We start from the raw sequence: 27,716 nt of genomic DNA on the forward strand, positions 1-27,716 counted from the left end.
GACTCAGAAGCTCAGTACTGCTTGGAGTACAGCTGCCTACTGCTAGGAAAGCCCACTGCTGGAGAATAACAAAAGAGTGGGTAGGCCTTGGTTTCCTCTTTTTACGTAAGCTGCCCCCCCCCTTTTGAATTTACATAGAACATAGAAGGAATGATACACTGGAACAGGAAGTCGAGGATTTTCCGCCCTTGCTGAAGCTAGCTGGCACTAGTAATGGCACCTACCTCTATTGCTGGTGTTAATCAGCCACAGTGGTGAAGTCCTTCGAACCTCTGGCCATGACAGACCTTCACCTGCTATCATGGAAAGTTGCCTTCTTGGTCACCATCATGTCATCTAGGCAAGTTAGTGAAATGTGTGCCTGTGTCTCCCCGGCCATAGGCTTCGAACTCTTAATTTAGAGATGCCAAGATAGTGATAAATCAGACTCAAAGGTTTACTTACAAGGAGTACTTTATTGGATCCAACACACAGGTGTACCCAATGGTTGGAGCAGACAGCTTCTCTGAACCCCGAGCCATTGTGTACAATGGGTCTTATACTCTACATGTCAGCAATGAAGCAGCACAACACTAGCAAGCACCCCTAGCATTCATTCCCAGCATAGGCTAGACGTGTTTGGTTCTCAAGCACAGCCACCTGTAAACAGACTTTGCTTCCCAGGCAGAGTGCTTGATAAGGCTTTCTACTCATTAGTAAGGAATGCACTGAGAAGGCTGTTATGAGCCTTTTGACTCATCTGCACATGCTCAGAGGCCTACTGGCATGGGAATTGCACCAGTAATGTACTTAAGCAAGCATTGTGGATCTCTAGGCCCCTCTAACACTATAAATGATTTGGCTATGCTCCTAGGGCCAATACATTGCCTTACAAGTGGATCATCCCTACATGATTTTCCACAAGGAAAAGGTTGACCTGAGACCGGACATTGACTTTCTACCAAAGGTGGTCTCTGATTTTCATGTCAACCAAACCATGTTGTTACCAGCTTTCTTCCAGGACCCTTCTCCTGACCTGGAGAGAAAGTTGTATGCTCTCTTTTTACAAATAAAGTAAAAAATACTCTGACGTCAAGGTCGTGCCATGCCGGTGTCAGGGATAGGCATGGTTGGCAACTGCTAAAAGCTCACACCCCAGCAGGGGCCCACTGACAAGAGCCCCATGGAGTTGTCCCTCCTCCTTACCTATCTTGTTTACTACATATATGTATGTATGTATGTATGTATTTATTTCTATACCACCCAACAGCTGAAGCTCTCTGGGCGGTTCACAAAAACACCCTAGTAGATGCCACTGCCTGTTTGCTCACCGGCTCTCTGCCTGTCAAGCAAGCAAGTGATATGAGAAAAAAGATGAGGAAAAAGATGAGGAGCAGTAGCAGCTGGTGACAATGGCAGTGAAAAGGTAGAGTCACTGAGGGAGGGGGCCCACTGAGGGTATCTTGCCCAAGGGCTCTCAGGGACCTAGAGCCGGCACTGGGTCCAGCCTTAGTTGAACCACTGATCAGCCAGCCACTGAGCACCTGGGTATCAAGACGTGAGCTTGAACTGGTAACATGAACAACGTCAGGCTGAGATTTGACTTATGCATCATCATTCACCTCTGGTCAAAAACAGGAACTGCAGGGAAAGCAGCCACATTAGCAAGTAAGGCTATGCATGCAAATAGGACAGAGAGTGAATGGCCTCTTTTGCATCGCTTAAAAAGAGGAAATGCATCATCAAAAAAGAGAGGGGAAAGGATGGTATGGATTTGTTTCTAATGCTAATTTATGTATAGATTTATATGTATAATGTATAGATTTATATGTATAATGTATAGATTAAAATGTATAAATTATTACTAGGGTTTAAATAGAAATGCCACACATCTTACCATACTTACCATACTGCCATACTTCCATACACAGTGAGGAAGACTGTGACCAGGTGGGCTGTGTGCTAACAGGGGCTAACAGTAACTAGGCAATTTCAAGGCCTCTCTTTCCCTTCTTATAGTTCTCATGGCCCTTCAAACAGAGGATGCTTCTATACAGAGGACTGTCCCCTGGCAACACTTCAAATAGAGGACTGTGCTTTTTAAAACAACAACAAAGAACTGGAAATGGCCGGGATTGAACCTAGATTCTTCTCCAAGCATGTGCTCTGCCACTAAGCTATCTGACTCTGGGAGTTATGCCCAAACCCAGGCCGAAGAAGCTGGCCACAACTGTTCTACATAATTCCTTTCTCTGTTAAAAAAAAATTGCTCAATTACTCTCTACTCATTCTCAGCATTGGCTTGTTTAGAATCCATAGACGCAATATGAGAGTGTTCTAGACCAGAAAAACGTCATGTTCTCTCATTCTCTTTCAGACAGAAACACGGGTGTTTTTTTATTATGACCTTTGAACTAGGCCTAGCTCTCCTGTTATCATTTTGCTGGTGTGCTTTTCTGAGTATACAGATTTACTATTCGGTTTGCACTCCCCACATAATTTTCTCTTTGTCTCAACAACACAGAACTCGTCTAGCATCAGGCTTTGTGGCATGTATATTTAACTAACTAATTAATTAATTTGTAGGCCACCTTTCAGGGCAGGAGCCCTCCTAAGGTGCCTTACAACAATAAATTATGTATATAACAAAAGTGATATAATAAAGCACCGATGCTGTAATAAAAACAGCAAATGTTTCCCAAAACAAGAAACATCAGCATAAGACAGAACCTACAGCACATTTGCAGCTATAACCCAGTCTGATAAAACATAATTAGGGGAAGGCCAGAGTAAACAAGTAAGTCTTCAGGGCCTTCTTAAAAGCCCGTAATATATGTAATATATACTAAATATATAATGTTTATTTTCTTAAAAAAACACAAAGAAACAATGATGCAGTGGCCTCATTCTCAATGGTGCTTTGCATTCTGGTAGTTCAACAGGATTCCAAAGAGTCTGAATACCCTTCAGCATGAAGTCATATCTGACCGTCTTTATTGTGATTGTATCGAGTACACTTCAGCCTCCAGTGAAGATAATGCCTGCTGATGAGAAGCTGGTAAACTCAGGCCCAATCCCAATTTTACATTTCCCAGGAAACATTATGAAAACCTGTGCAGGGGAGCAGCAGCAGGGGCTGGAGGGGTATATATTTTCGAACTGAGAAACAGCCGCTTCAAATGTTTGCACTTGTAGGAGGGAAGATGACAGGAAGCCCATGTGACTCATACTTCCTGTTTCCTGTACGTATTTGTAACACACAAAATGGAGGGCTTGACTACATCTCCAGTTGGGGCAGTGCATGAACCTTGTTTCCAGATGTTACAAAGAAGCACAGAGACAGGAAATAAATGATATCTGCTTCCTCTTCCCGCAATATCCAAAATCCTAAGTTAAGTGGGTCTGAAACTCATAATTGGCTAAGGTCAGAACTAATGTATATGCATTAATTTCCTATGTGGATCCTATTTCCTATAGGAAACCTGCATGTACACTACTGCATATGTTGAAAGCTGTTTGACCATGTGCGCACATCTTGAGAAGCTATAGCTCAATTACTATAGTTTCATCATGTTTAATTGCATGAATCCTCTCACATGTTAGTGGATGTACAACAGTCAGATTAGAAAGAAGGATTAACAGTCTGAACAGACACCTTCATGGTCACAGGAGCCATCTTTTGTTTCAATGAGTTGCTATGGAAACAGCAGCAGGAACATGTTCTATGTACAAGCACATGTGGGTTCTCTTTGTTTTCAAGAGGAAAACGGGTCTCTCGGGTCCATTTTGCCTAGGAAGCACTAATGCCAATGTAACCAACTCTGTAAAACTGCAAGAGACACTTATAGGATTACATTTCATGAAACATCTCCAAATGGGATATGGAGCCAAGCTGGATGAGATGTAAAGCCACATATGGCTTTCCCTTAACTTTTTTTTAAAGTAAAAAACACCTTCAGGAGGCTGTGGGTTTGTGTAGAGGAAAGGCAAAAGAGGGGGAAAGGCATATTTCCTCCCCTGGGTTGTTCTCTGCTAAAATCTCCTCAGCTGCTTTTCTCTGTGTTTGTTTGGTGTGTGTGTAGGTACAGGTTTGAAATGGTTGCATTCCTCTGGTACAAAATGCTTCTTTCCACCCCCAAAGACAAACATTCTTCACTATCCTGACTCTTCACTTCCTCCCTATAGTTTCTGCCACTAACTCAGAAAAGACCATGTGTGAACTGAAGTAGCAAAAAAAAAAAAAGGGGGGGGGATATGAATAGGGCTGTCCCTACCATTAGGCAGAGTGAGGAGACCGCCTCAGGTGGCAGATGTTGGGTGGCTGCTTAAGTGTTCCTTCTAAGCTCCCCAGCTGCTCTTCTCTGTTGAAAGACAAGCTGTATGTGCCTGTCCTGCACCCCTTAAACTAGCCTGTTGCCTTCAGGTGTGGTGGAGGATGCTACCTCATAGGTAGCATTGAAGTAAGATTGAACTACCAGTCCAGTCAGCTTCTCTGCATGGAATGGTGAGGCGCCATTTTGTATTTCACCTCAGGCAGCAAAATGTCTTGAGCAAGCCGTGAAGATGAGCCATGCATAGCGATGGGCAAACATTCAGCTTGTTGAGGTTTTCCAAATCCCTCCTTGAAGCTTGGTTCATCTCATTTGTGTTCCAAATGCAGGTATCTTTTTCTTTTTAAAAAAGTGTGTGTGGAGGGGAATGTGCATTTTCAATCAGGAAAAATGAGATTTTTTAAAAGTGTGCACCCAAAATGTGCACTTCCCCCATAGGCTAAAGCATGAAAATGTGGATTGGGGGGGGGGGATGCACATTTGCGCAAGTGCACATTTTCTGAAGTGCAAACTTGCACAAGTGTACACTTTCAAATGTGAACACAAGTTCAGGAAAATCCTGAAAACTTCCTTGGAATTGTGCTCCTGGTTGTATTCAGGGTTGTGAACTGGACACGTTTGCATGATTTGTGATCAGGAACAAAATTCTCGTACATCCCTAGCTGTGCAGTAATGGGCCTAGATGTTAGGAAATACCCTTACCCCCAAATCCTGGCTGGGAACAGAGGAACCTTGATACAAATATGAACATCCAGTCTACCACTGGTTGACTAAAAATAGCGAAGCACAAAGCAGTCACATCTGAAGTCAAGCAAAAGAAATTCTAGAGGCCCAAATAATTAAGGAGAGACTGCATCCTTAGCTATTTTGTATATGTCACACTGAACATGCACTGTGATATGTTTGGATAGTCTCCCTTGACCTAGTTGCCAAGAAATGGGCCTCTAAAGATACATGCTATCATTCCAGCAGCCATTATTCTCCTGAACTGTCACCCTTGAAGTAGAGATCCTATCTCTCTAATTAAGGAATTGGAACTGCAGCCCAGATTCAGAATGTGATTTCTTCTGACCTCCCCTGAAAACAAGGGTGGTAAAGGGAAATGGAACACACATCTGGCCGAGTCTGTAAGCAAAATGAGGAATGCAGTTTGAATAAGAATTAAAAGGAAAAGCCCACACTGCTAACTTTTGCACAGATAGCATTCAGCCCTGCCTTGGCTATTTCCAAAAGAACTCACTCACCACACAGGACTCCATTTGGGTGAGAAAGAAGTCATACCAGTGGCCAGCTTGAGCTCAGAAAGAAGTCTAGCTCTGCAAACAAACCACATCAACAAAACGAGCACATGGCTCTCCAGCACAATGAGCATCAAGGAAATTTGCTGGACCCTCTGAGATGTGCCCTGATGCAGGGCATCTCCTTTGCCCTTTACCGAACAGACCCTGCAAGGAGTTGGCACTGCCACCCTCCCCTAATACAGGGAAAGGTCCTATGATCTCAAAAACGAAGGGCTTTTCAGCAATGGGCACTGCACGCCAAAGGAAGTTTTCTTCGGACCTCCCCTGTGATACTGTGCTGACACCTCAAGGGGAGGGTGGTCAAATGAACACACACCTGGACTCAAGCAGCACAAGGAATATGGCTGGAATGAGGGCAAAGGAAAAGAAACCCTATGCGGGCTTGAATGCAGATGGTAGACTAGAGTCCTTTGTACTTTCCATCCAGCCTTCGGATCCGAGGGAGAACAAAATGAGGTTGGCTGAGCAAATCTTAATCTCTCACACATTTTGGCTGTTTGGTGGGTGCCATTCTTATATATTCGTGCCATTCACACAGTGGGCCGTCTCCTTCATGAGGCAAGGTGAGACCCTTGCCTCAGGTGACAGATGGGTGGAAAAGCAGATCATCATCTCCTGCGCTCAGGAACACCTTCCTGCTGCCGCCCCCATTTCACTCGCTGTCACTCACCACCTGGGAGGCCTGAGCTGGCCACCCACATGACTCAGCCATAGGAGCACTACCACTGCTGCCTTGCTGGGGCAAGAAAAACGGTTTAAAAAAACACCACGGTTTTTGCCACTGCAGCAAAGCAACGACAACAGCACACCTCATATCTGATTCTGAACTTGCTCCAGCCCTGTTTCGCAATTCATCAGTGAAGAAATGAATGCACGGAGTGGAAAGCAAGATTACTCATGCTGGCCATGCCCCCAGCCATGACAGATTCACCTGAAGCTGTGAGCAGAGCCCATGCGCATACATAGCGTACTTATGGAAAGTTTGGATAAAGACCTGGGTTTTGGGGACAGGGCAAGGCCAGTATGCACGATCCAGTTCCCCACTCCACACAATTCATGCTTCCATAGATGATTTCATGAACAAGGCTTCCCAGACTTGAATGTCTGAAATTCCCTTTGACTATTTCAGCAGTTGTCAGCATCTGGGGATCTGGCTATGCATCTTTAACGGTCCCCCCCCTTGCCCAATCTAAAGGGAAAAAAGTGACATAATTAACAATTTTATTAGCTTAAATAGATGCCTAGGCTTGCACTAGAGTGGCTTTCATTAAAACGCTCTAGATAGTTAGGAGAAGTTACTGAAACAACAAATTAGTCATGCAGCATCTGGGCAGAAAACTATCCCATCAGTGGCAAAATTGGGTTGTTCCACTTTCTCCTTGTGGTCCATTAAACTGTGAAGTTATGCAAAGGAGCACGACACTCATAGATAAAACATTCATCTGTGCAGCTACCATTCAGTTTGAGAGAGCTGCTAAAGCATACCAGAACTGTTATTAATGGAGAGAATGTCATGTAGTAAGAGACTGGTTTGTGAAAGTTTATGTATATATTTAATAAAGCCAGGATGTGCTTTTATGTAAGGGCAATTGCTGGAATAAAACATAATTTATACTAATTAATGAAGTGCTAAGAAACACTAATTCCATTCATTTAATAATCCTTTTTGAAGCAGTATCTTGCTTTGTATTTTAATTTTACTGTACATATTAATATATGCATTTGTTCCAGTTGCTACTTAGATGGGACGAAAATTGGCCACCATTTGCCAGAGGAACAAGGCCAAGACTGCTGGTTTTCTATCTCTATTCTGTTTCCATCCCTATGAGAAATGTTTTGGCTTTAGTAACCATAATTTATAATGTTTCAGATGTGGTATTGTGTCATAGCCCTTACACTGGACTGAATGAAATTGCACCAACACTACTATACCAGTACCTAATATCTCTAAATTTGCTGCCCCAGTGACTCCAATTCCACAGTTCAGTACCTGATACAAAGCCCTATCTGCCCTCCTATGTACTCATAAAACTCCTGTAAGAGTGTGGCCCCCTTCTTCTTGTTCAATGGACAGTGACTATTTTCCCATATGGAGCTGCCCCCCGCGCCCGAAGTGAATGGGGAAGTCCTTGCAAGAGGGAGAGGTCTGGGTCTGCATTGGAATCTGTATGCCTGCAGGTGTGTGCTGTGTTCTAGCACCCAGCTGGGAGAACTATAAACTGGGACTGGGACACAGGGTGCTTCCAAATGTGGCTTTCATTTTTTGCGATTGCCCTGCCTCACTCTGGGACTTTTAGTGGGGGGAGGGGGAGATGATGTCATCTTTCATTTGTAACACCCCCATGTTTTCCTACCAGTTCTTCTAGCTTTTTCCAGAAAAAAAAACTGTTAAGGAGGAAAAGTTGGAATAGCTGCACAATGCCTTTGGATTGGTAGTACAAGGAGCCCTCAATCCCAGAGAAGTACGTTTTGTACATTTTAAAAAAACATACATACCACATTCCTAATCCATAAGCGCACGGGCTCTCTCTCTCCCCCCTGCAAATAATAGCTCAAAAATTGATTTAAGAATTTAAGAAAAATAATAATATTAAAGGTAGAAAAGAATGGACTCTGAATGCCAGTAGAGATTTGATATTATCTGGTGTGTTTAAGATGTAGGCTGCTCAAATTCTGCAACACTGGTCTCAGGATACAGGGCTTGAAAAAGAAGAATTAGAATGCTTGTAAAGGAGCACCAAAACACCTAACGTATTCTACTGATTGTAGCTGAGACAGCTTCTGGCTATAATATAGTAATGGTTTGCCTTCTGTAGGGAAGCGCTAGGATTTCATTTGGTCTGCACTTGGATGTAAACTGACCTGATTCACACCTCCCAAACTACTGTGCACATTGAAACACAGTAATCCATCTGATTCCACACTTCTTCAAATTTTGTGGTGTAGTTTTCAGCTTAAAATACATACCAAAGTACATATAAAATATGTATTCTACAATAAAAATGTGTATAAAAAATATATCCATTTTTGTTAAGCTTTCAAAAAACAACAACACAGATTAATGCAGAGACTGAATGGAATGGACTTATGAATGAACACATGCAAAACTGAAGCAAACCAAAAATAGTTGGTTAGGCCATTGGTGAATTTATGGATATACCAGGAACCACTGGTTGGTCTTCAAGGATACAGAAAATAAATTAGGTGGCAGTTTTGTGTACTTCTCAGTGGAAATGCTAAATGCATACAAATGGAGGATGATATGAGACAGAGAGACTAATCTGGTGTATACTTGGAAGAGAGGAGAAATAGCACTAAGTATAGGCAACTACAAATTACTTGCAAGGCCAAGAGAGGCCAAATAGATCTAGGAACAAGAATTTGGCCAACACAACAGGGTCAAGAATGAGAGGCAATGAATAATTTGCTGAAAGGAAGTGATCTGCGGTCTGACCCAGAAAGAAACACTGACCAATCAAGGCTTAAGTATGGCCAGTTAGTATGGCCAATTAGGAGCCTAAGCGAGCAAACCTACGCATGTTTAGACAGAATATAGGCCTACAACTCCCAGTATTCCCCAATCCCCCAGCTAGCATGGCTGGCTGGGGAATACTAGGAGTTGTAGGCCTATATTCTGTCTAAACATGCGTAGGATTGTGCCCTAAACAGTTAATACTATCTGAGAAACGCTTTAATCTAGCAAAGAAGTTAGAATATAATCACTGGTGAACTTAATAGTGACAACAATTGCCTTTTGCAATCTCACTAGGCAATGGTGATTTCATTCCAACAGACTTCTAACATGACCATTACTTTGTCTGCGTTAAGGAAGACACATGAAATAATACACACATTAATAATATGGTGCATAATTCAGAGACAGATTTTATGAATTTAAAGCTGTTAATGTTAAAGGTATTCATTTTAGGTACAAAGTAGACTGTTGTTTTTTAAAATATACCCACTCATCATCTGCTGTAGCAGATATTTTAGCACTGTAATAACTAGTGAAAAATCAGCAGAGGAGCAGCCCAGTCTCTTTAGACATATATCTTTGGCCGTACGGCTGTAGCTCATTTGGGCAGTTGGAGAATAATGGGAATTAGAGGATAGAGAACTGGAAATTTGACTGCATTTCTCTAGTGCTGGGGTGGGCAACGTCTACGAGGGGGAGGGGGGAGTTTGGACTCCTGGGTCTGAGGTCAGAGCACTGCCCCTGACCTCAGATCCAGGAATCTGAAAAATCCTGTGGCCCCCCAGATGCTGCCTAGGAGCCATAGGATTGCTCTCTAAGGGACAACAGAGTGGTCATTGTATGTATATATGTATGTATGTAGCTTATGAAGTAGGAAACGCTGGTTGATTAATACAACAACCTTTATAAAGGAACTAAGATATGACCTATATCTGGAGAAAGAAGGAACTCGAGGCTGAGCTCCTTAAAACAAGCTGGAGCGACTTTATAAATGTTTTCAGATATATTGCTATCTATTCGTAGGGAGGGACAGAGCAGTCTATATCTGGTTTTGCATGTTTTCAATCATAAATACTGTCCAATTTCCACATCATTCTCCATTTTTAAAAAAATGCACAAAAAGTCACTCCTTTTCTTGTATACAACGTTATCTAACGTATGCATTTTTGTACACATCTTTCCCTAATATACTTATTTTTGTAGGCAACAAATATAAATATTTTTGTATGCAACCTTTGAGCTGAGAACTGCATTGCAACATTCATTTGAGTGCACCTCAATGCACTCCGAAGGATGGCTCTGTTCTGATATGCACAGTGCCAGCTCCAGGTTTTTGAGGGCCCTTGGGCAAGGCACCCTCAATGGGCCCTTTCCTCGGTGACTCTACCTTCTCACTGCCATTGTCACCAGCTGCTGTTGCTCCTCATCCTCTTTCTCATCATTGCTGTCACTTGCTTGCTTGGCAGGCAGAGAGCAATCAGCAAGCATGCAATGGCATCTGCTGCACCTCCTTCTCACCACCACTGTTCTCTGGACCAGAGTGAGAGGCAGGTGAACAAGCAGGTCGCAATTATTTATTTACAGCATTTGTATAGCACTCCCCATCCAAACAGATTCTAGAGCGGTGAACAGGAGAAGTACAATAGTAAAAAAGATAAAAGGTTAAAACACTGTATTAAAATTATTAAAAACAGAATGTCAATATAAACTGTGGCTGGTCATTTAAGGATTGCTTCCTGGAACAGAACTGTTTTCGGGAGGCACCGAAAGCAAAACTGTGTTGGTGCCGGACTGACCACCAGGGGCAGAGAGTTCCAAAGAAACGAAGCCGCCACACTGAAGGCTCTGCTCCTGGTGGGCCATAGGTCCATGTGGAACCGCTGGGAGCAATGATGAAGAGGATTACAACTTCATGGGGCTCTTGTCAGTGGTCCCCTGTTGGGGTGTGGGCCCAAGGCAGGTGCCCAACCATACTTATGTTTGACACCAGCCCTGGATATGCATATTAGTCTGGGAAGGGCAAATTTGGTCAGTTTGTTTAAAAATGTGGGCCAAATGGAATTGTCCCCCTTCCCTATTGTGGAATCCTTTTAGAGCAAGGAGAAAAACAGCTATGGACTGCAAATGTGTTTCCCTTGAGGCCTAAGCTGAATAAACATGTGAGCCTCCAGGATTCCATACAGTGCTTAATTCACTGTGGCATACTGACTTCTAACGGGATGTGTGCAAATAAAATTTCAGTTCAGGGGGGATCAGTTTCTTCAGCCTTAGGGGCTGTACCCTTGGCCAAACTGCTGAGGGGAGATCTGATCATCACTCACTGCTCTCACTGCTCATTGGCTAGAAAGTGTCCGCCCACCTAGACTGAAGAGAGATATCCCAGAGGCCTCAGCAATACTGCAGACGTCTCTGTTGCCCACTCATCACTGATAGGGGTGACTGCAGGGGCATTGCCAGGCAATTAAATTTTCAGGGTTCAGGCTCAAAGGACACACATCTGCATAGAATTTAATATGCTAATTTATATCTATATATGCAAATTTAGAAATAATTAGTAGGATTGATTTAAATTTCACAGAAGGTAAAGCCAGCCAATTACATTTCAGCCAACTCACGCTAAATAAAATACATTATTTACTTAATTTGAACCCTGCCCCAGATCATCCTAAATCAGTAGTTCCTCTTCAACTACTACAATTAATTTGTCATGGCTATGAACAGGTGTGAAAAAATGCTAAAAAAAGAGTGGCTGGTAAGTTCTTTGAAGAACCCCCCCCCCCCAGCAATTACGCTTAGAAAAAAACCTTCTATTGGCACCAATGGACTTTTTGTCTGCAAATTTAAATGCCGTGTAGGGTGGATTTCGGGGGGTGTTGTAGCATGTACGGTTAACCCTTCTCTCCCCAACTGCAATCCCCCTCGAAAATTGCCTGCTGCATTGCAGTTATGCTGAGGGGGAAACAGTGGAAGCTGGTGGCTTTGATGTCAGTGGGGCAGTGAATTTGCTCTGGGTTTCAGTCAGAACCAGCCAGAACTCTAAAGGAGCTATCCAAGGTGCTGAACCCATTGGGGATAGGGTTCAGCACCTTGGATAGCTCCTTTAGAGTTCTGGCTGGTTCTGACTAAAACCCAATCATGGCCCCACCAAAATCAGAGCCACCAGCCTCCACTGGTCCTGTGGGAAGAAGTTCTCGCGGTATCTGTCTTATTTTATCAATTTTGTAAGCCACTTTTGAGGACTGCAGTTGAAAACTGGGATATAAATCTACTAATTAAATAAATAATATACATGTGGCAACCATAAACAAGAGTTGGAGACTCGTCCTATACATGCAGTGGCAGAACCTATTGGTGAAAATGGATAGAGAGTTATGATGGAGATTACCATGGAGCGCATACGGAGGCCTTACAAATGCGATCACAGGTGTCTGATAGGGCTTGTACAGGGTTTTCATGAACACCATAATGTTATAGTCAACACAGATGTTTCCTTATTTAGGATTTCAAGACACATTGGAACTTTGGTTTGTGTTCAGTCACAGACCTGAAAAATAAGGAAGTGTTACATTTGTAAAGCAACAGCATTACAAGGTTCCTGAAAACAACAACAGAGACTTCTAGAAGGAATCTGAGCAATAATTGCAGTGCAAATGGCCAGGGATCAGATAAAATGATGACACCAGCTATCACTTTTTAAAAAAGTTTAAATTCCTTACTCCTTAGATCATTTTTAAGGTAAATATTTACCAAGATCCTTGATGAGCGACAACGCTTCCCAGGATATAAATGCTCCACCACCATCATCCATGGCTCCTTGCCCCACATCCCAGCTGTCCAGATGTCCACTCACCAGTACAACCTAAAAAGAAATGATATTTACATGAAAAGCTGAACCAGAAAGTTCATAGTCTCCAGTGGTTCTTCTGTTGTTGTTGTTTTAATTCTTCCAGTGGGTTTAATTCCTGTAGCATGAACCATGATTGCACAAAGACATTTTTTATGGCCAGTGATGGCCAGTAGTGTAGTGGCAAATTCAGAAGTGCCGGGTCCCTTCATGACAGTCACAGCCACGCCCCCTCACAGCCATGCCCCCTTCTAAGATTATTTTTCTTAGAATAATTTTCACGCCCCCTTCTAAGATTATTTTTGGATACAGCCTTCAGCTGGTATCCAAAAACAGTGCAGCTGAGAGTAAGGCAGTGGTATTTCAACTGGACGTCTGAGGAAAAAATGCAGGGGTGTTAAAATCTTTTTCGCCCGCTCGCTCGCTCGCTCGCTCAAACACAAACATTTTAGGTTTTCAAAATATGATACTCTATGGAAGCTTCACCTTCTCAACTCAGCCCTCATGGACAGATCCCTTCTCATTTAAACAGCCCCTTTGCACACTCCCTTTGCGCCCCAGCAGTACCCATTAGCTTTCCCTAAGCTCCTTCATTATATTTCCCCCCTCCCACTCCAACAGAAACATCCACACACCCAGCTGGAATGAACCACGTGCGTGCACGCGCACACACACACACACACACACAGAGTGGTGTAGTGGTAAATTTGGAAATGCAGGAGCTCATTGTGACAGTCTCCAAGGGCAGTCCAAAAATTTCAGGTAGCTGTGTCGATCCATATCAGCAAACCAGTTCTCCACCAGGAGCACGTATTTGGTAAAGCGAATAGGTCTAAACTGCCCATTCCAGACCAAGTCATCCCAAATATTTTGCATTCCAACATGGAACAATATATTGTTGCTTGGAAAACTCATTCCCCCCACAGCTACAGTAAGGATCGCAGCTAAGCTGAGAGGGAACAGGGAATTCTGAGGCGGGTGGCAGATGACACAGAGTCCCTGCTAATGAAAAAGTGCCAGGGCTGCGTCCCTGTGAGCCCTGCCTCCACTACACCGCTGGTGATGGCCTTACAGTTACAGTTTTGTCCCAACTTTGTATTCATGCTTGGATGATCAAGTGCTTGGGCTGATCCCTCTGACAGTTATAGGTATATGTCAGTGGCCTTTGTTGCTAGACTTTGAATACCATAGGTTAGTACTAAGGGCTATTGAGAGTGGAAATTACATGCTACACACAAATGTGTGTAACAAAGCCCATTTAAAAGAAAGAAAGAAAGAAAGAAAGAAAGAAAGAAAGAAAGAAAGAAAGAAAGAAAAGCAGCCATGGGTAGCAGTGGTTTTGAGTGGAGGAGCGGTGTGCTTGATCCCTTCCCCCCAGGCTGTTTTCCCACTGAAAATCTCCCCTAGATGATCCAACCCTGTAGGGTTCCAGAAACATTTCTTCCCTTGTCAAATGTCCAGCTGTTTGTTGTCCTAAAATTAGGTTTGTTTATTGCTGTTAGAAGTCATCAAGAGCCAAGTCTTTAATGACAAGTTTAGCCTTTTAAAACAGACCAAGTAACAGTGAAGTATGGTGGGAAGATGGATGTTTATTACTCTCTCTTTATTAACTCCTTCAAATTCAATTCCAACATTTCCATTCAAAACCACTGCTATGAAAACGTGGTAATGCTTAGGTATACCTTATTTAGCATACAGGTATTTTTACACATTGCACAATTCAGATACTTGGTGACTTCGCTGCAACTGCCTATGGGAATGCATAGGGTCACCTGTAGACTTCCAACATAGCAGGGATCACACAGGGCACCAGCTGTATGAACCAGAACCTCCACATTTGGGGCTATACATGTGGCTGCTGCAATTTGCACAAACAAATGGCTTGAAAAAAAACAAACCTGTGGTCACCATGTTCAGATGCTCCATACAGAGGTAAAAGGTCATATAATTATCAATTATATGTGACCCTTCCTGGGTTGCAAACCCACTACCAGCCCCTTTAATCCCATATGTGATTATCAGTTCATTTAGGAAAAGGAGTATAACCTGTGAATTTAGAGTTCAGTTGTGTCTGGATCACCATAGCTGAAGCCAGTGTTTTGTGTTTAGCTCAGGCCAAGTTCTTGAGATTTGAGCCTGACAGTTCTTGATAGACATTACCAATCATAGAAGAAAATAATACTGGAAAGACTTTCTGCATATCAAGCTTATCAACTTTTGCAGCGGATATACTGCAAACCATATAATCAATTATCTTTTTACACTACGGATTGATTTACACAGGCAACCTTCCCTCTTCTCCCACCAACTGATATTTTCCAGTCATCCCCAGAACGGATATCCACATTCATCCTAGTCTTGTGAATGGTGTTCCAAGCAATAAGATTGAGGGTAGGGATGGAGGAGAAATTCATTCACTTGTCTTCAAAATTCTCTGAATTTTGCAACAGGATTCTCCAATCAAAAAATGCATACAAAATGCATATATTACAGGAAAAAGCTTTAAAAAATACATTATATTAGAAATATTGCTTGCAAAAATTGTGTATATTAGGCCCAAATGCATAAAAATGCATGTATTAGGAAAATGGGCACAAAAATGCTTATGAATTTTCATACAAACGTTTCTTTTCAAAAATTCTCAACGTTAAGGATAAACCAAATTTAAGACTGGAGAAATTCTCAAAGTTTGAGGTGAATAAAATTTTAAGACTGGAAAAATGATAAACTTAAGGAAACTGAAATGGGCAAATTCACCCAATCCTAATTGTGGGCCAGCCCATGCCTGGAAGTCTCCAAAATTAAGGGGTCCAATTTTAGCTGCTCCCCCTCTCCTTTGGGGGGCGAGTGGGGCGGCTGTTTCAAAACAATGTTCTTTGTACTATTTCCTAATATGATTTTACAGCTTTAAACATGTTTTTTTACTTGTTAAATATTATTTGTAGATTGCTCTGAGTATTCCGATAAATAGTAAAGTAACGGATAATTTATACATGAAAACAGTATAAGATATCCAAATGTGTTTTGGCCTCCAGGGCTAATATTTGCCAAGGCCCTCACATATTCAGCACAAGGTGAGAGGGAAAAAAGAAAAGGGGGGGGGGGGAAGAATGGTGTGTGCTCAACAGGGAGATCACAGATCCACCAAGACACATTTTTAAATAGATGAGGGAACTGAAGGAAACGTTAACTATATATAAAAAAAGGTTTGCTGGCATGACTGTAAATTGGTCAAGTTGTTTTCATCAAACACTGGCCTTAGAAATTGTTCCTGTGCCTGGAAGTGAATTATGGGCTGGTTTATAAGTGAATCAAAAAAACTGAATGTAGACCAGAAGCAATGTCTTCTCCGTAGCAGTGAAAGACTACCCTGCTAAAACAGTGTGATGTTGTTCCCTGGCAACCAGAGCTATGTGAGAATGTCTGACAGAGAAATACTTTTTTGTTCCTGTGAAAGGACTCGCGTTACAACAGCAGGCAACTTTGAATCAGAAAATGGTGTAATCTGTCCTGGGATTAGAAATTGCTCTCATAGAAGTGTACTCACACACTTCAGAATGTTGCATCCAAGAGGGGTTAAGGTTCAAGTAGATGGGGGCGGGGGGGGGGGACAGAGGAAGTTGCTTTTACCAGGTCAGACTATTCATCCATTTAGGCTAGTATTGTCTACTGTAATTGGCAGCAGCTCCCTGGGGTCTCCTGCAGAGGTCTTTCACATCACCTGCAACCAGGATTCTTTTAGCTGGAGATAACAGGGACTGAAACTGGGGCTTTCTGCAGGCAACGCATAGGCTCTACCACTGAGCTATCGTCCCTGCCCTAATGAAAGAATGGATTTGAGCTCTGTTGCCTCTTAAGTATGGTGCTCCAAAGGTGGGGTTGGCAGCTCTTCCACTCCAGTGTACTGGTATCTAGCCAGGGCTTGGGGTAGAGCCAGAGGCGGAGACCAGCACTTGGATCTAGGGATAAAGCTCAGCAAATGTTGCTAGGGTGAAGATGGAACTCAGTGGGTTTTGCTGGATCCACAGGATGGAACCCAGTGCAAAAGTAGTTTATTTATTCACCTAAGGTATACAGCTAGGGAAAAAAACTGATGGGGATATCTTGTCCCTTGCTTTTCAGGCAACTTCTACAAAAGCACCCGCCAGGCCATTGTTTTTCTCGGCAAAGAATGGTCTTCCCAAAGGATAGACCAGCGGCAGCCCCTCTGTGGTGCACAGTGCTGCTACTCTTGGCTGCCATTAGCTGGAACTAACTGAGAGAGCCCCCCGTACATACGTCTCTTTTCTCTGTTTGTGGCATGCTGTAATGTGGATTATTACAGCATTAGCGAGCAGAACCACAGTGCAGTTCTGCCACACTATAACATTTCAGACTTCAGTTGGGGGATTAGATGTTTGAACGTTCCCCATGAGCAAAAGAAACAACCCTTCCCCGCACTTAGAAAACTAGCAATCCAAGGAGAAAGGTGAAAAGCTAGCTCTTTCCCTGATATATTACTGATGAGGTACCTGAGGTTAGAAGTCCCAAACACCTCACCTCTGAAGAATTAAGTTTATAAACTTTTTTTAAAAGTCCCCCTCCCCACCATCTGAACAACACACCAGCTTGAAACATAGCAGCTTTGGGTACCGTGTAATACATTATTTTCCTGGAACCCTGACTACCTGTCCATGAGTTGTGATTGCTGCCTGCCTGACAAGGAAGAAAGGGAGGGGAGCATACACATTGTGCACCCACTGCAGCAAACCACAGCAAGCATGTGGGCAAGAACTGCGCATGTGCAAGCCAACAGGAAGTTTGCGCATTTGTGAAAGCAACAGTAACATAAAAGACAGGACTGAGGCATCATCACTGTTTGCCTGCTGGGAATATGTTGGCGGGGGGGGGGGGAGTGAGATGGGACAGGTTCTGCCCAGTGGCAGCTGAGTCATTGGAGGACTATGTCAGGTAGGAGGGGCTCTGTTCTGCCTGCCCAAAGTGATGGCCAGCCCCTGCCCCTTTTGTGATTTGCATATACCCACACTGAGTTCACACTGCATGGGCAGATCAGTAGGGGCAAGCACGTTGTCCTTTGTGAAGGTTTTCAGCTATTACGGATCTTCTCACTGAAGAACCCCTGATAAGCTTCTGAGGAGACCCCTAGGATTCCTTGGAACACAGATTGAAAACCACTGCATAGCATTAAAAAGTTACAAAGCTTGCATTGCTTAAAAGATTGTCCCCCATTTTTCATAATACTGCATCATCATCATCATTATCATAATCTAATTTATATGTTGCTTTTCTACAAAAAGTGCCCGAAGTGGCTAACAAAACAGAATACGACAACAAAAAAGCATACCAATACATCATTATAATAGAGCCGCATTGCAATAATAAACAACTCATTTCACAGATACTAACATAACGTTTAAGATTAATTACAAAATAGGCAAAATCAAACATTGCAACACAATATAAATTATTATCTTTCAGTTGTGTGCAAACCAAACGCCAATGAACTAAATCTTTCTTATGCATTAAGGCTTTAATAAACACTATGAACTGCAATAGCTACGCCAGGAAAATCACAAAATAGCAGTCAGGTTTCTTACAGCCTTACAGGTTTCTTACTGCACTGCTTCTGATGATGATGCTGGTGCTGAAGAAAAAAATGTTACCTTATTTGTCTTTGTATTTCATCTATGAAAGGTGCATTTGTTCTACAAATAAGTTTAGACAGTCCACTGACCCAGCAATTTTCTAGTGGTCTGTAGGCAGGAAAAAGGTTTGACAATCGGTGCTCTAGATTAAGAGACGGAAATGGGCTGCCAAAAGGCTTTTCAGTACATTATTTGTATTCTGGTCTACTTTGCAGGGAGGGGCAGGTAATCCTTGGCTAAATGAGAGCCTCTCTGAGGTTGGCCCTCTCTGCAGGGCCGGGGGAGAGATCTGGCCCTACCACTGGGCAAAGTGAGCAGCAGCGAGATGTTGGAGGTAGGGGTGTCAGAGGAACCTATCCGGGGGGTTGGAGTTTGTCCAGCTTTCACCAGCTCAGTCCCCTGGACTTTGGCTCGCTTCCTCATGAGCTGGCCTGACTCAATCTGCATCAAATCAGGCCAGCCTGCAGATTTTCGGGGGGGGGGGGGGGTTAGAAATGTTGGCTGTTAAGTTGTGTAAAATGCAGCTGCCATTTGCATAAATTTCTATTTATGAAAAAAAGAACCTGTACAAAGTTCCTGGATTTCAGGAAAAACTGTGGCTTGGCTCGCAACTGCAAGCTGAGCTGGGTGGGCAGTGGGAATCCATCGGGCCCCCAAAGGGCTGGATTTTCAAGCAATGGACATCCCTACTTGGAGGACATAGCAACGGCAGCTGTGTGTGTGTTGTGTGTGCCAGCTTGTCCCTTTCATCAGGTATCAAATTGTCTTGGGGTTGCCCTGCCTCCTTCCAAAAAGTGAGCATAAGAACATAAGAAGAGCCCTGCTAGATCAGACCAAGGGTCCAACTGGTCCAGAGTGCTGTTCACATAGTGGCCAACCAGCTGCTGTACCACAAGCAGAACATGAGTGCAACAGCACTCCCCCGCCCAAGTTCCCCAGCAACTGGTGTACATAGACATACAGCCTCTGGTACTGGAGGTAGCACAGAGCCATCAGGATTAGTAGCCATTGAGTGGCTTTGGGATTGCGTGTCTACACTGTAGAAATAAAGGCAGTGGATACTGTCCAGACACATTTAGCGGGGATACGTTTACATACAGACATAATCTGAGAAAGGCCATGCAACTTATCCAATTCTGGCTTACATTTTATTTATATTTACTGTACCAAGGAACTGTCAAGATGTGCCTTCAGAATCATGTTTTGCCTATTACAGAAGGGTATTTAAGGATTAGGGCTATTTCCAAGCAACATGTGAGCCTTGGGTTTACTACAGTTTCACAGCTCAATTACTACTTTTCTGCCTCTGAATCCTCATCAAGGATAATAGCAGAAGAGGAATTAAATGCCTGGTACATTTCAAATGCACGATGACTAATTCAATTTCCTGGCAGGCCAGCGCTATGACAATTATCTAGCACTTGTCCGTCATGTGTTGTATTCTCACCAGGACAAGCTGCATTTAATAGAAATGAGGAAACCAGTCAGAGGGATTCTTCATCCTCCCACTCACACATGTAGCAGGGAGTGTTCCTTTATTCAAGTCAGGATGCCCTAACTCCTCTCAAAGCAATCTCCCATTCCACATTTACTTCTCAAGTGGCCACTATCACTCCCCTCTGTGGGTATGCATCCATGCGCAACATCATACAGGACACTCGGCTGGTATAACAATCCACATGCTTTCCTTAAATTGTTTTTAAATCCACTGCAATACCTTTTTTGTGGCCCTTGCACTTACACCTTTTTGCAAACAACTTCTGCCCCATCAGAACGAAAGGCCTCCCGGCCACATATCCTATTTCAAATTCAGCCTTCTACAAACATGTCCTACTGAATGTTTGCCTTTGTGCAGTATACTGGTTGCCTCTTCCTCATCGTGCCATCCTGTCCATGAAGGGATATTTTGCTGCAGGTGGTGGTGGGGATGTACTGTCTCCTCCTCTCGACTTTGAAAATCTGGCTAGATGACGGCCTGCTCCAGACTTTCCCAACTTGGTGCTCTCCAGATGTGCTGGACCGCAACTCCCATCATTCCCAGCAAGCATGCTGGGAGTTGTGGTCCAACACATCTGGAAGGCACCAGGTTGGGGAAGACTGTCCTACTGCATAAAAAGGCAAGTACACAGTCACCCAAAATTAAAGTAAGTGCTAGTTACAAAAGTGCCAAGCTAGACCTGAGGAGAACCACACAACTAGCAATACCAGTTTGGTTTGATTTAAAGAAAACAGCAGTCACAGCATCCCCTCCCAAATCTGGATCAGGACCACTGGCAGAAACGATTTAACACTTTGCACTTTGCCACAGTCCCAGTCTGGATTCTCTTCCCCACACCCCATGCTTGTTATTTACATCAGAGAAAAACTCTCATTGGCACCAATGGAAGCTTTCTTCCTGATTCCAGCAATAAGTGTGCGTGTGTGTGTGTGTGTGTGTGTGAGATCCATGTTTTCCTCACAAACTTTGTACCTGCTATTTACTTAAAAATACAACAATCACACCACTGCAGGTTGTGTGGTATTTATTATGATTATTTATTACATTTATGTCCTGCCTTTTTTCCTCTTGCAAGGAACCCAAGGTGGCTTATATGGTCATCCTCCTCCTCTTCCTCTCCATTTTATCCTCACAACAATCTTGTGAGGTAGGCTAGGCTGAGAGTCAGTGACTGGCCCAAAGTCACCCAATGAGCTTCATGGCTGAGTGGGGAATAAAACCCAGATCTCCCGAGTCCCAGTCCAACGCTCTAACCACTACACAACACTGGCTCTCTCAATCTGTATCATGTTTCATTTGGTCCTTACCAGATATCACCAGAACTGCACAGGGCTACCATTCAAAGGCACCGTTTGGGTGAACCAACTGATCCATGTGGGCACCATGGGTTGGGTCCAATGGTGACCATCTGCCAGTGGAACAGAACTCACTCTCAGAATGGATCTCCCATCCCCCTGCATGTCCCCCATATCTGCTCCAGAGGGTGCAGATTTGGGGTGGGCATGGGGGGCTACAGTGGGGAGGAGAGCAAGAGGAAGTCGTGTTGCATGAGCGGAAGTCTGCTCATCTGATATTGGCCATAGCCCTGTGTGTGTGGTTGCCATGATTTGCACAACACAAGATAGCTCATAAAAGTGACGCTCTGATTGTATGTAGGGGTGTATGAGAATTTTGTTTCAGTTCACAAATCAGTTGAAAGTGCCCCATGCACAACCCCAAATGCGAATGTGAATGGGAGCACATGTTCTCCCAAAATGCCCGCAAATTCCCGAACTTATGCTCATGTTCAAAACAAGCAGACTTTTAAAATGCACATTTTAAAACATGCAGTTTTCAAAATTCACATTTTCACAAGTTTGCACTTTTAAAAATGCACACTTTCCCCATTCGAATGAACTGAAAAAGCAGGTTTCAAATGACAATGGGAGTGAGCTGAACCAAGCGTTGAAGTGAAGTTCGGGGAATTTTGTCAAACTTGAACATCCCTGGTCCTACCATCCCTCATTGCACAAATTGCAGCAGCACCATTACAAAAGGCATCTTGGCACGACTGCAGTTTGGCCATTCACCTAGCAACTGCTTTGAGCTTCTGAGGCACTTTCCCAAAGATATTACCTTGAGCAGGTTTTTTGCTCCCCAGCTGTCTCTTTTCCTACGGCAAGATTTCAGCACTTGAGCACAGGTCTCTTCTTCTCTTCCCTTTAATAAGCTTCCCAATTTAAAAATAAGAAGCTAAACTGGGATTTGGTACCATAAAACTTTAAAACCTAAAAAATATGGACATATACTTTGGAAAGGGAAGAGGATTTAAAGCTTGATGTACAAAAAGACATGAAACTTTAGGTTGCAAAGAGTACTTGGTTACACTTGAATCAATCTTCTTCCCACATTTTATTATCTTTATTGCAAGTTGCTTACCAGTTAACAGCTTCTAATTAGTGTCATTTATCATTAATTTATTGCTAATATATTTTACAAAGTTAGCTGGAAAAAAAGGATGTGTTCCCTAACACTGAACCTGAAAATATAATGGAAATATTATGATGTGGCACCACATGTCACAAACATTACTTTCCCCCCCACTCCAGCTAACTTCATTATATCTGAGCTGAGGATGTAACAGATATGGCTATATTGATGCATAGGTACAATTAGTGAAATAAAGTGTTCGTTGAGGAAATCATTAAAATCTCTAATTCCAGAAGGATGAAGCATATGTGCATGAATAAAATTCTGTTTTGGAAAACCCAGCTTCCGTGCGTGTATGTGTGCGTACACACATAAATGCATGTGTTGTTGGGATAAAGATTTTTTCAGTGTTGAAACCTGAATTCTTAGTTGCAATGTATTTTGCTCATGCTAGATTTTGCTCATGCTGGATTTTGATGTTTAGGCTGCAAAAGTAGACACACTGGATTGGATCTAGGATCTGCCTTCTGTGGACAGAAGAGCTGTGCTCATGGAAAGTGCCTCCCCCCCCCCTGATTTTTGAGGTTCCCCTCCCCAACCTGCACTGCAGCTCACCCCATTCAGTGGAGGCTCTGGACCCTCTGTGTAGCATTTTCAGGGGACTGGAGGGACTGATTTGGGAAGAAGGCAGCAGAGAGGTCCACTTCCACCAGCCCAGTTGCACACACCTACATCTGGATCCAACCACTTACTCAAGAGTTACTTCCTAGTAAAGAAGTTTGAACATAATGGGATGTTTTTCTGAGTAAGCATGGATAGGACTGTGTTGCCTGGCCGCAATCCTACACACATGTACTTGGGAGTAAGCTTCAATTCATACAGATAGGCTTACTTTTGAGTATACACACATAGGATCAGGCTATGTGTCACACTCCCCATATTTGACTCTAAATTGGCTAACAAAGTTTGGCTGATTATTTGAGACCAACTGCTGATGCCCATGAAATCTAATACAAAATTATGGGATCCTTGAATTTGAAGTTTAAAACAAATAATTTTTTTAAAACTATGTTCTAACCTCTCTCCCTCATCTTTAAAGATGTACATTAAAAAAAAAGAAGTTGGCTATTTGGATTGGATGACTGGCAGCAGAGAAATTTTACTGGCCTGTAGGCTAATATACTTTCTCTGTATTATCCAATCATTAACCAGGTGTGTTTTTATCCTCCCAATTTTGTTCCCTTCAGTTTTTTCCACTTCAGTTTTTATCCTTCTGTGAAAGGCAATGTAGTATACCAGCTGTTGTTATATGCACTGACTTGCTTCCCCGTAAAACATGTTCAAGCTAGCTGAATGGTGCTCTCATATCCTCTTTGTACTACGGTCAGAATAATCACACATCTGCACCAATCTCTTGTTAACAATACTCATTTTCAAAGAATGTTGTTGCTTTGTCATGAGAGTCTTCATGGCTTCCCAAATAACCTACTCTCCTTGTAAAAATAAAACAACTGATTAAGCTTTTTAATCTGCCCTGTTGCCAATACATCCAGCCCTCTTTTATGCAAGCTGGGCAAGAAATCAACAAGAAATGTACAAGAGCAATCCTTGGTGGACTGCACTGTATCTAGGGATGTTGCTTGAATCCAGTGATCGCCCTGCAAAAGACCAGCATTTTCACGGGTGCGTGGCCATTATGCAAAAAAGCCTCAAAGGGCATTTTGAAGCCACTGATCTGCACTTGCAAATGCTAAATTTTGCTGCTACCTCCTTCCCTGTTTCCCAAGCCAGAACAGCTTTATCATGAGGAAGAGGGAAGAGGCAACAGTTAGTAGGGGTCTCCATCAACACAGTGACAACTGGTGCCTGCCTCATGATCCCCAACAGAAAATTGTGCTCTACGCAACTTTTCCACCCCATGAGTGCACCATTTCCTGCCAGAGAGAGGACCCCTGCCGCCTCTCATGCATTCAGTCAGTCATCTGTTGCCCTTCCTGCAAAGAAAGGCATTTATTTTTTCAACTTGGAGAAGGTGGAAGGGCAAGGAGGCCAGAGGTGCATGCAAGCTCCAATTCAAGGATGGTTCTTGAGGGCAGAGCTGTGCCTATCTCGAATGGGGCCCCCTTTACATCAAGCAGGAGTGCTCACGTATCCAGTCACCCTCCTCTGAATCACTTTCATCATCACTTTCCAGTGAGAAGGCCGGTCAGTTACGCAAAAGCAGCTTATTGGGAGTTTTGTAGCCACAGAAGTGTGCCGTTCACGAGCAAACCCTAAAATGACTATCCCCCAGGAAGTTGCTGGGAGTAGGGGAACAGAGTTGTTTCTTCTGAGGGGGGTCCAGATTGTTCCTTAAGGGCTTGAATAACTCTGATGGTTATGTGATTGAGATAAAGGAACACACAGAACAAAGGTCAGATCGCAACTTTTGGGTAGGGGAGGCACTGTCTGATGCTGAATGGTGTCAGGGTGTGTGGTTGTGCCTCCTGACGTCATTTGATCCCAGGCTGAAGCACCAGCTGGAACTCCTCCAACCGGAGCACCATGCTACATAAGGCAAATATTATCTCTGATCTGTGATTGGAGATAAAATGAATTCTTCTGCATGCTGCTCACCCTCCTATTTGGAACCACAGATCGGAGACGATAGCCTGGATTCATCTCCAAGCCTTCTCCTCACGCCCCCAGTAGCCTCTAGGGTGTGGGCCTGGTGGAGGGGAGGGGGTGGGGCCCCCAAGGGAAGCCCAACCTTCTGTGGGCCGGATGGGGAAACTCTGCAGGCTGGAGGCTCTCGATCCCTGCCATAATATGTCTTGTCACCACGCTGCTACCAGAAGCTCCTGTTTTTGAGGTACTGCCACTGTTATTTATTTAATTTATTATTTAGTTTAAACATTTATTCCATGCCTTTCCTCATGGTTTTGAGTCCAAGAAGGCTGGCAACACTACAAACGCTTAAAGCAATTGCGGGGAAAAACATACTCAACAATAATGGTAAAAGCAGACATGAAAACCAGTTCCATTAAAGGTGCAATCCTATGCAAGTTCAGACAGAAAAAAGCCTGAAACTAGCCTTTTTGCTGGCTGGGGCATGCTGGGAGTTTTAGGCCTTTTTTCTGTCTAAACCTGCATAGGATTGCACCTTAAGATAGCCTCCAGCAGGACTGAAACATCTTTTTGCAAGGTTAAAAACTCCAGACAATGGCTAGAGTGCAGGTGGCGCAGGTCTTGGACCGACTATGATCGAAGATTAGCAAAGAGACTCTCCGTTCATTGTGCCTATTATGTGGCAGTGATGATGGCAAAAATAAAAATAAAAATCCTATTACAGCTCTATCATCTCATCCTTGAAATGTCACCCAGCAGAATTGTTCTGAGCGGTGAAGAGCCTGTTGGGATCTTGCTTGGGCTCAGATAAATTGGGATTGGAACCCTCGGTCATTTGCTGTGATAAATTTGCTAGGCACTTTGAGGAGAAAGTCGCTCGTATTTGCTCAGAACTTGATGCCGCAATTATCACAGAGTCTGTGGAGGTGTTCAGTGTTCCTGGTTGTGTTTCCTGGGATCAGTTTCAGTTGTTGCAGCCTGATGATGTGGACAAGACGCTTGAATCAGTCCAGCCCACCACATGTAAACTTCACCCTTGCCCATCTTGGCTTATGCGATCTAGCAGCAGTGGTGGATTGGCTGGGTGGGTCCAGGGGGTGGTGAATGCTTCCCTCTGTCAGGGGGTGGTGCCTGCCACCTTGAAAGAGGCTGTAGTGCACCCCCTCCTGAAGAGGACCTCCCTAGACCCAGAAGTATGTGAGAACTATGGCCCCATTGCTAATATCCCCTTTTTGGGCAATGTGCTTGAGCATGTGGTGGCTGGGCAGCTTCAGACATTCTTGGAGGACACTGATTATCTGGACCCATTTCAGTTTGGTTTCAGGCCAGGGTACGGCACTGAAACAGACTTGGTTGCTCTGACTGATGACCTACTCCAGGTGAAAGACAGGGGGAGTGCTACCCTGTTGATCCTCCTGGATCTCTCAGCGGCTTTTGATACCATTAATCATGGTGTCTTACTGGATCGGCTCTGTGGGATGGGGGTTGCGGGCGCTGTGCTACACTGGCTCTGCTCCTACCTGCAGGGCTGATTCCAGAGAGTGGATTGGGGGGTTCCTGTTCTACCCCATGGCTATTAAGCTGTGGAGTGCCACAGGGTTCTATTCTATCCCCCATGCTGTTCAACATCTTTATGACGCCATTGGGAGAGGTCATTCGGAGCTTTGGGGTGGGGTGTCACCAGTACGTTGATGATACTCAGCTCTATTTCTCCTTGTCATAGGAGTCGGCTGAGGCAGTAGATGTGCTGGACCAGTGCCTGGAGGCTGAAATGGGCTGGAAGAGGGCTAATAAACTGAAGCTAAATCCTGACAAGACGGAAGCTCTGCGGACTGGTGGTTCCCGAGTCCAGGAATTGGGTAAGCGACCTGTCCTGGATGGGGATGCATTCCCCCTGAAGGAGCAGGTGTGTAGCTTGGGAGTACTCCTAGATCCATCCTTGTCATTGGAAGTCCAGGTGGACTCCATGGCCTGGAGTACTTGGAGCCAGCTTCGGCTGATCCTCCAACTACAGCCTTTCCCGGACAGGGATAACCTAGCCACAGTAGTACATGCACTGGTAACTTCCTGATTAGACTACTGCAATGCACTTTACATGGGGCTGCCCTTGAAGATGACTTGGAAGTTGCAGCTAGTGCAAAAGGCAGCAGCTAGACTGCTGACTGGAACATCTTATAAAAATCATATAACACCGGTTTTAAAGGGATTGTGCTGGCTGCCAATATGCTTCCAGTCAGAATTCAAGGTTTCAGTGATGACATATAAACCCTAAATGGCTTGGGACCTTGATATTTGAGGGAGCGCCTCTCCCTATATATGACTGCCCGAGGACTGAGATCTCTTGGAGGCCCCCCCCCCCCATGCGTCACACCAGTGTGAGACATAAAGTATGGTGGGATGTGGGAGAGGGACTTGTCTGGTGTGGCACCCCAGTTGTGGAATGCCCTCCCCTTGGAGGCTTGATGGGCACAGACATTGGTCTCATTTTGGCGCCAAGTAAAAACATGGCTTTTTACCAAAACCTTTGAGGGCTAAATGCATTCCCTAAAGTAGCACAGTGTTTAACAGTTTTATTGTTTTAGATTTTAATTGGTATTAGCTTGTTTTATGTTTAATATGTTTTTAGC

At 43.8% G+C, this 27,716-nt stretch overlaps 1 protein-coding gene across 3 annotated transcripts in view; it reads right to left on the bottom strand.

Annotated features, from left to right (window-relative positions):
- Positions 1-27,716, bottom strand: part of CPQ (carboxypeptidase Q) — a 265,330-nt gene that overhangs the window by 91,931 nt on the left and 145,683 nt on the right. For all 3 annotated transcript variants that reach the window (XM_084848003.1, XM_084848005.1, XM_084848004.1), the window contains one exon: positions 12,834-12,945. In XM_084848003.1, coding sequence (XP_084704129.1) covers positions 12,834-12,945 — 112 coding nt within the window. The remainder of the gene's footprint in view (positions 1-12,833; positions 12,946-27,716) is intronic.

This window comes from Heloderma suspectum, chromosome 4, assembly GCF_057233095.1.
Source record: "Heloderma suspectum isolate Gila_16-S chromosome 4, 16-S_ref, whole genome shotgun sequence".
In the NCBI taxonomy this organism is placed as follows: Eukaryota; Metazoa; Chordata; class Lepidosauria; order Squamata; family Helodermatidae; genus Heloderma; species Heloderma suspectum.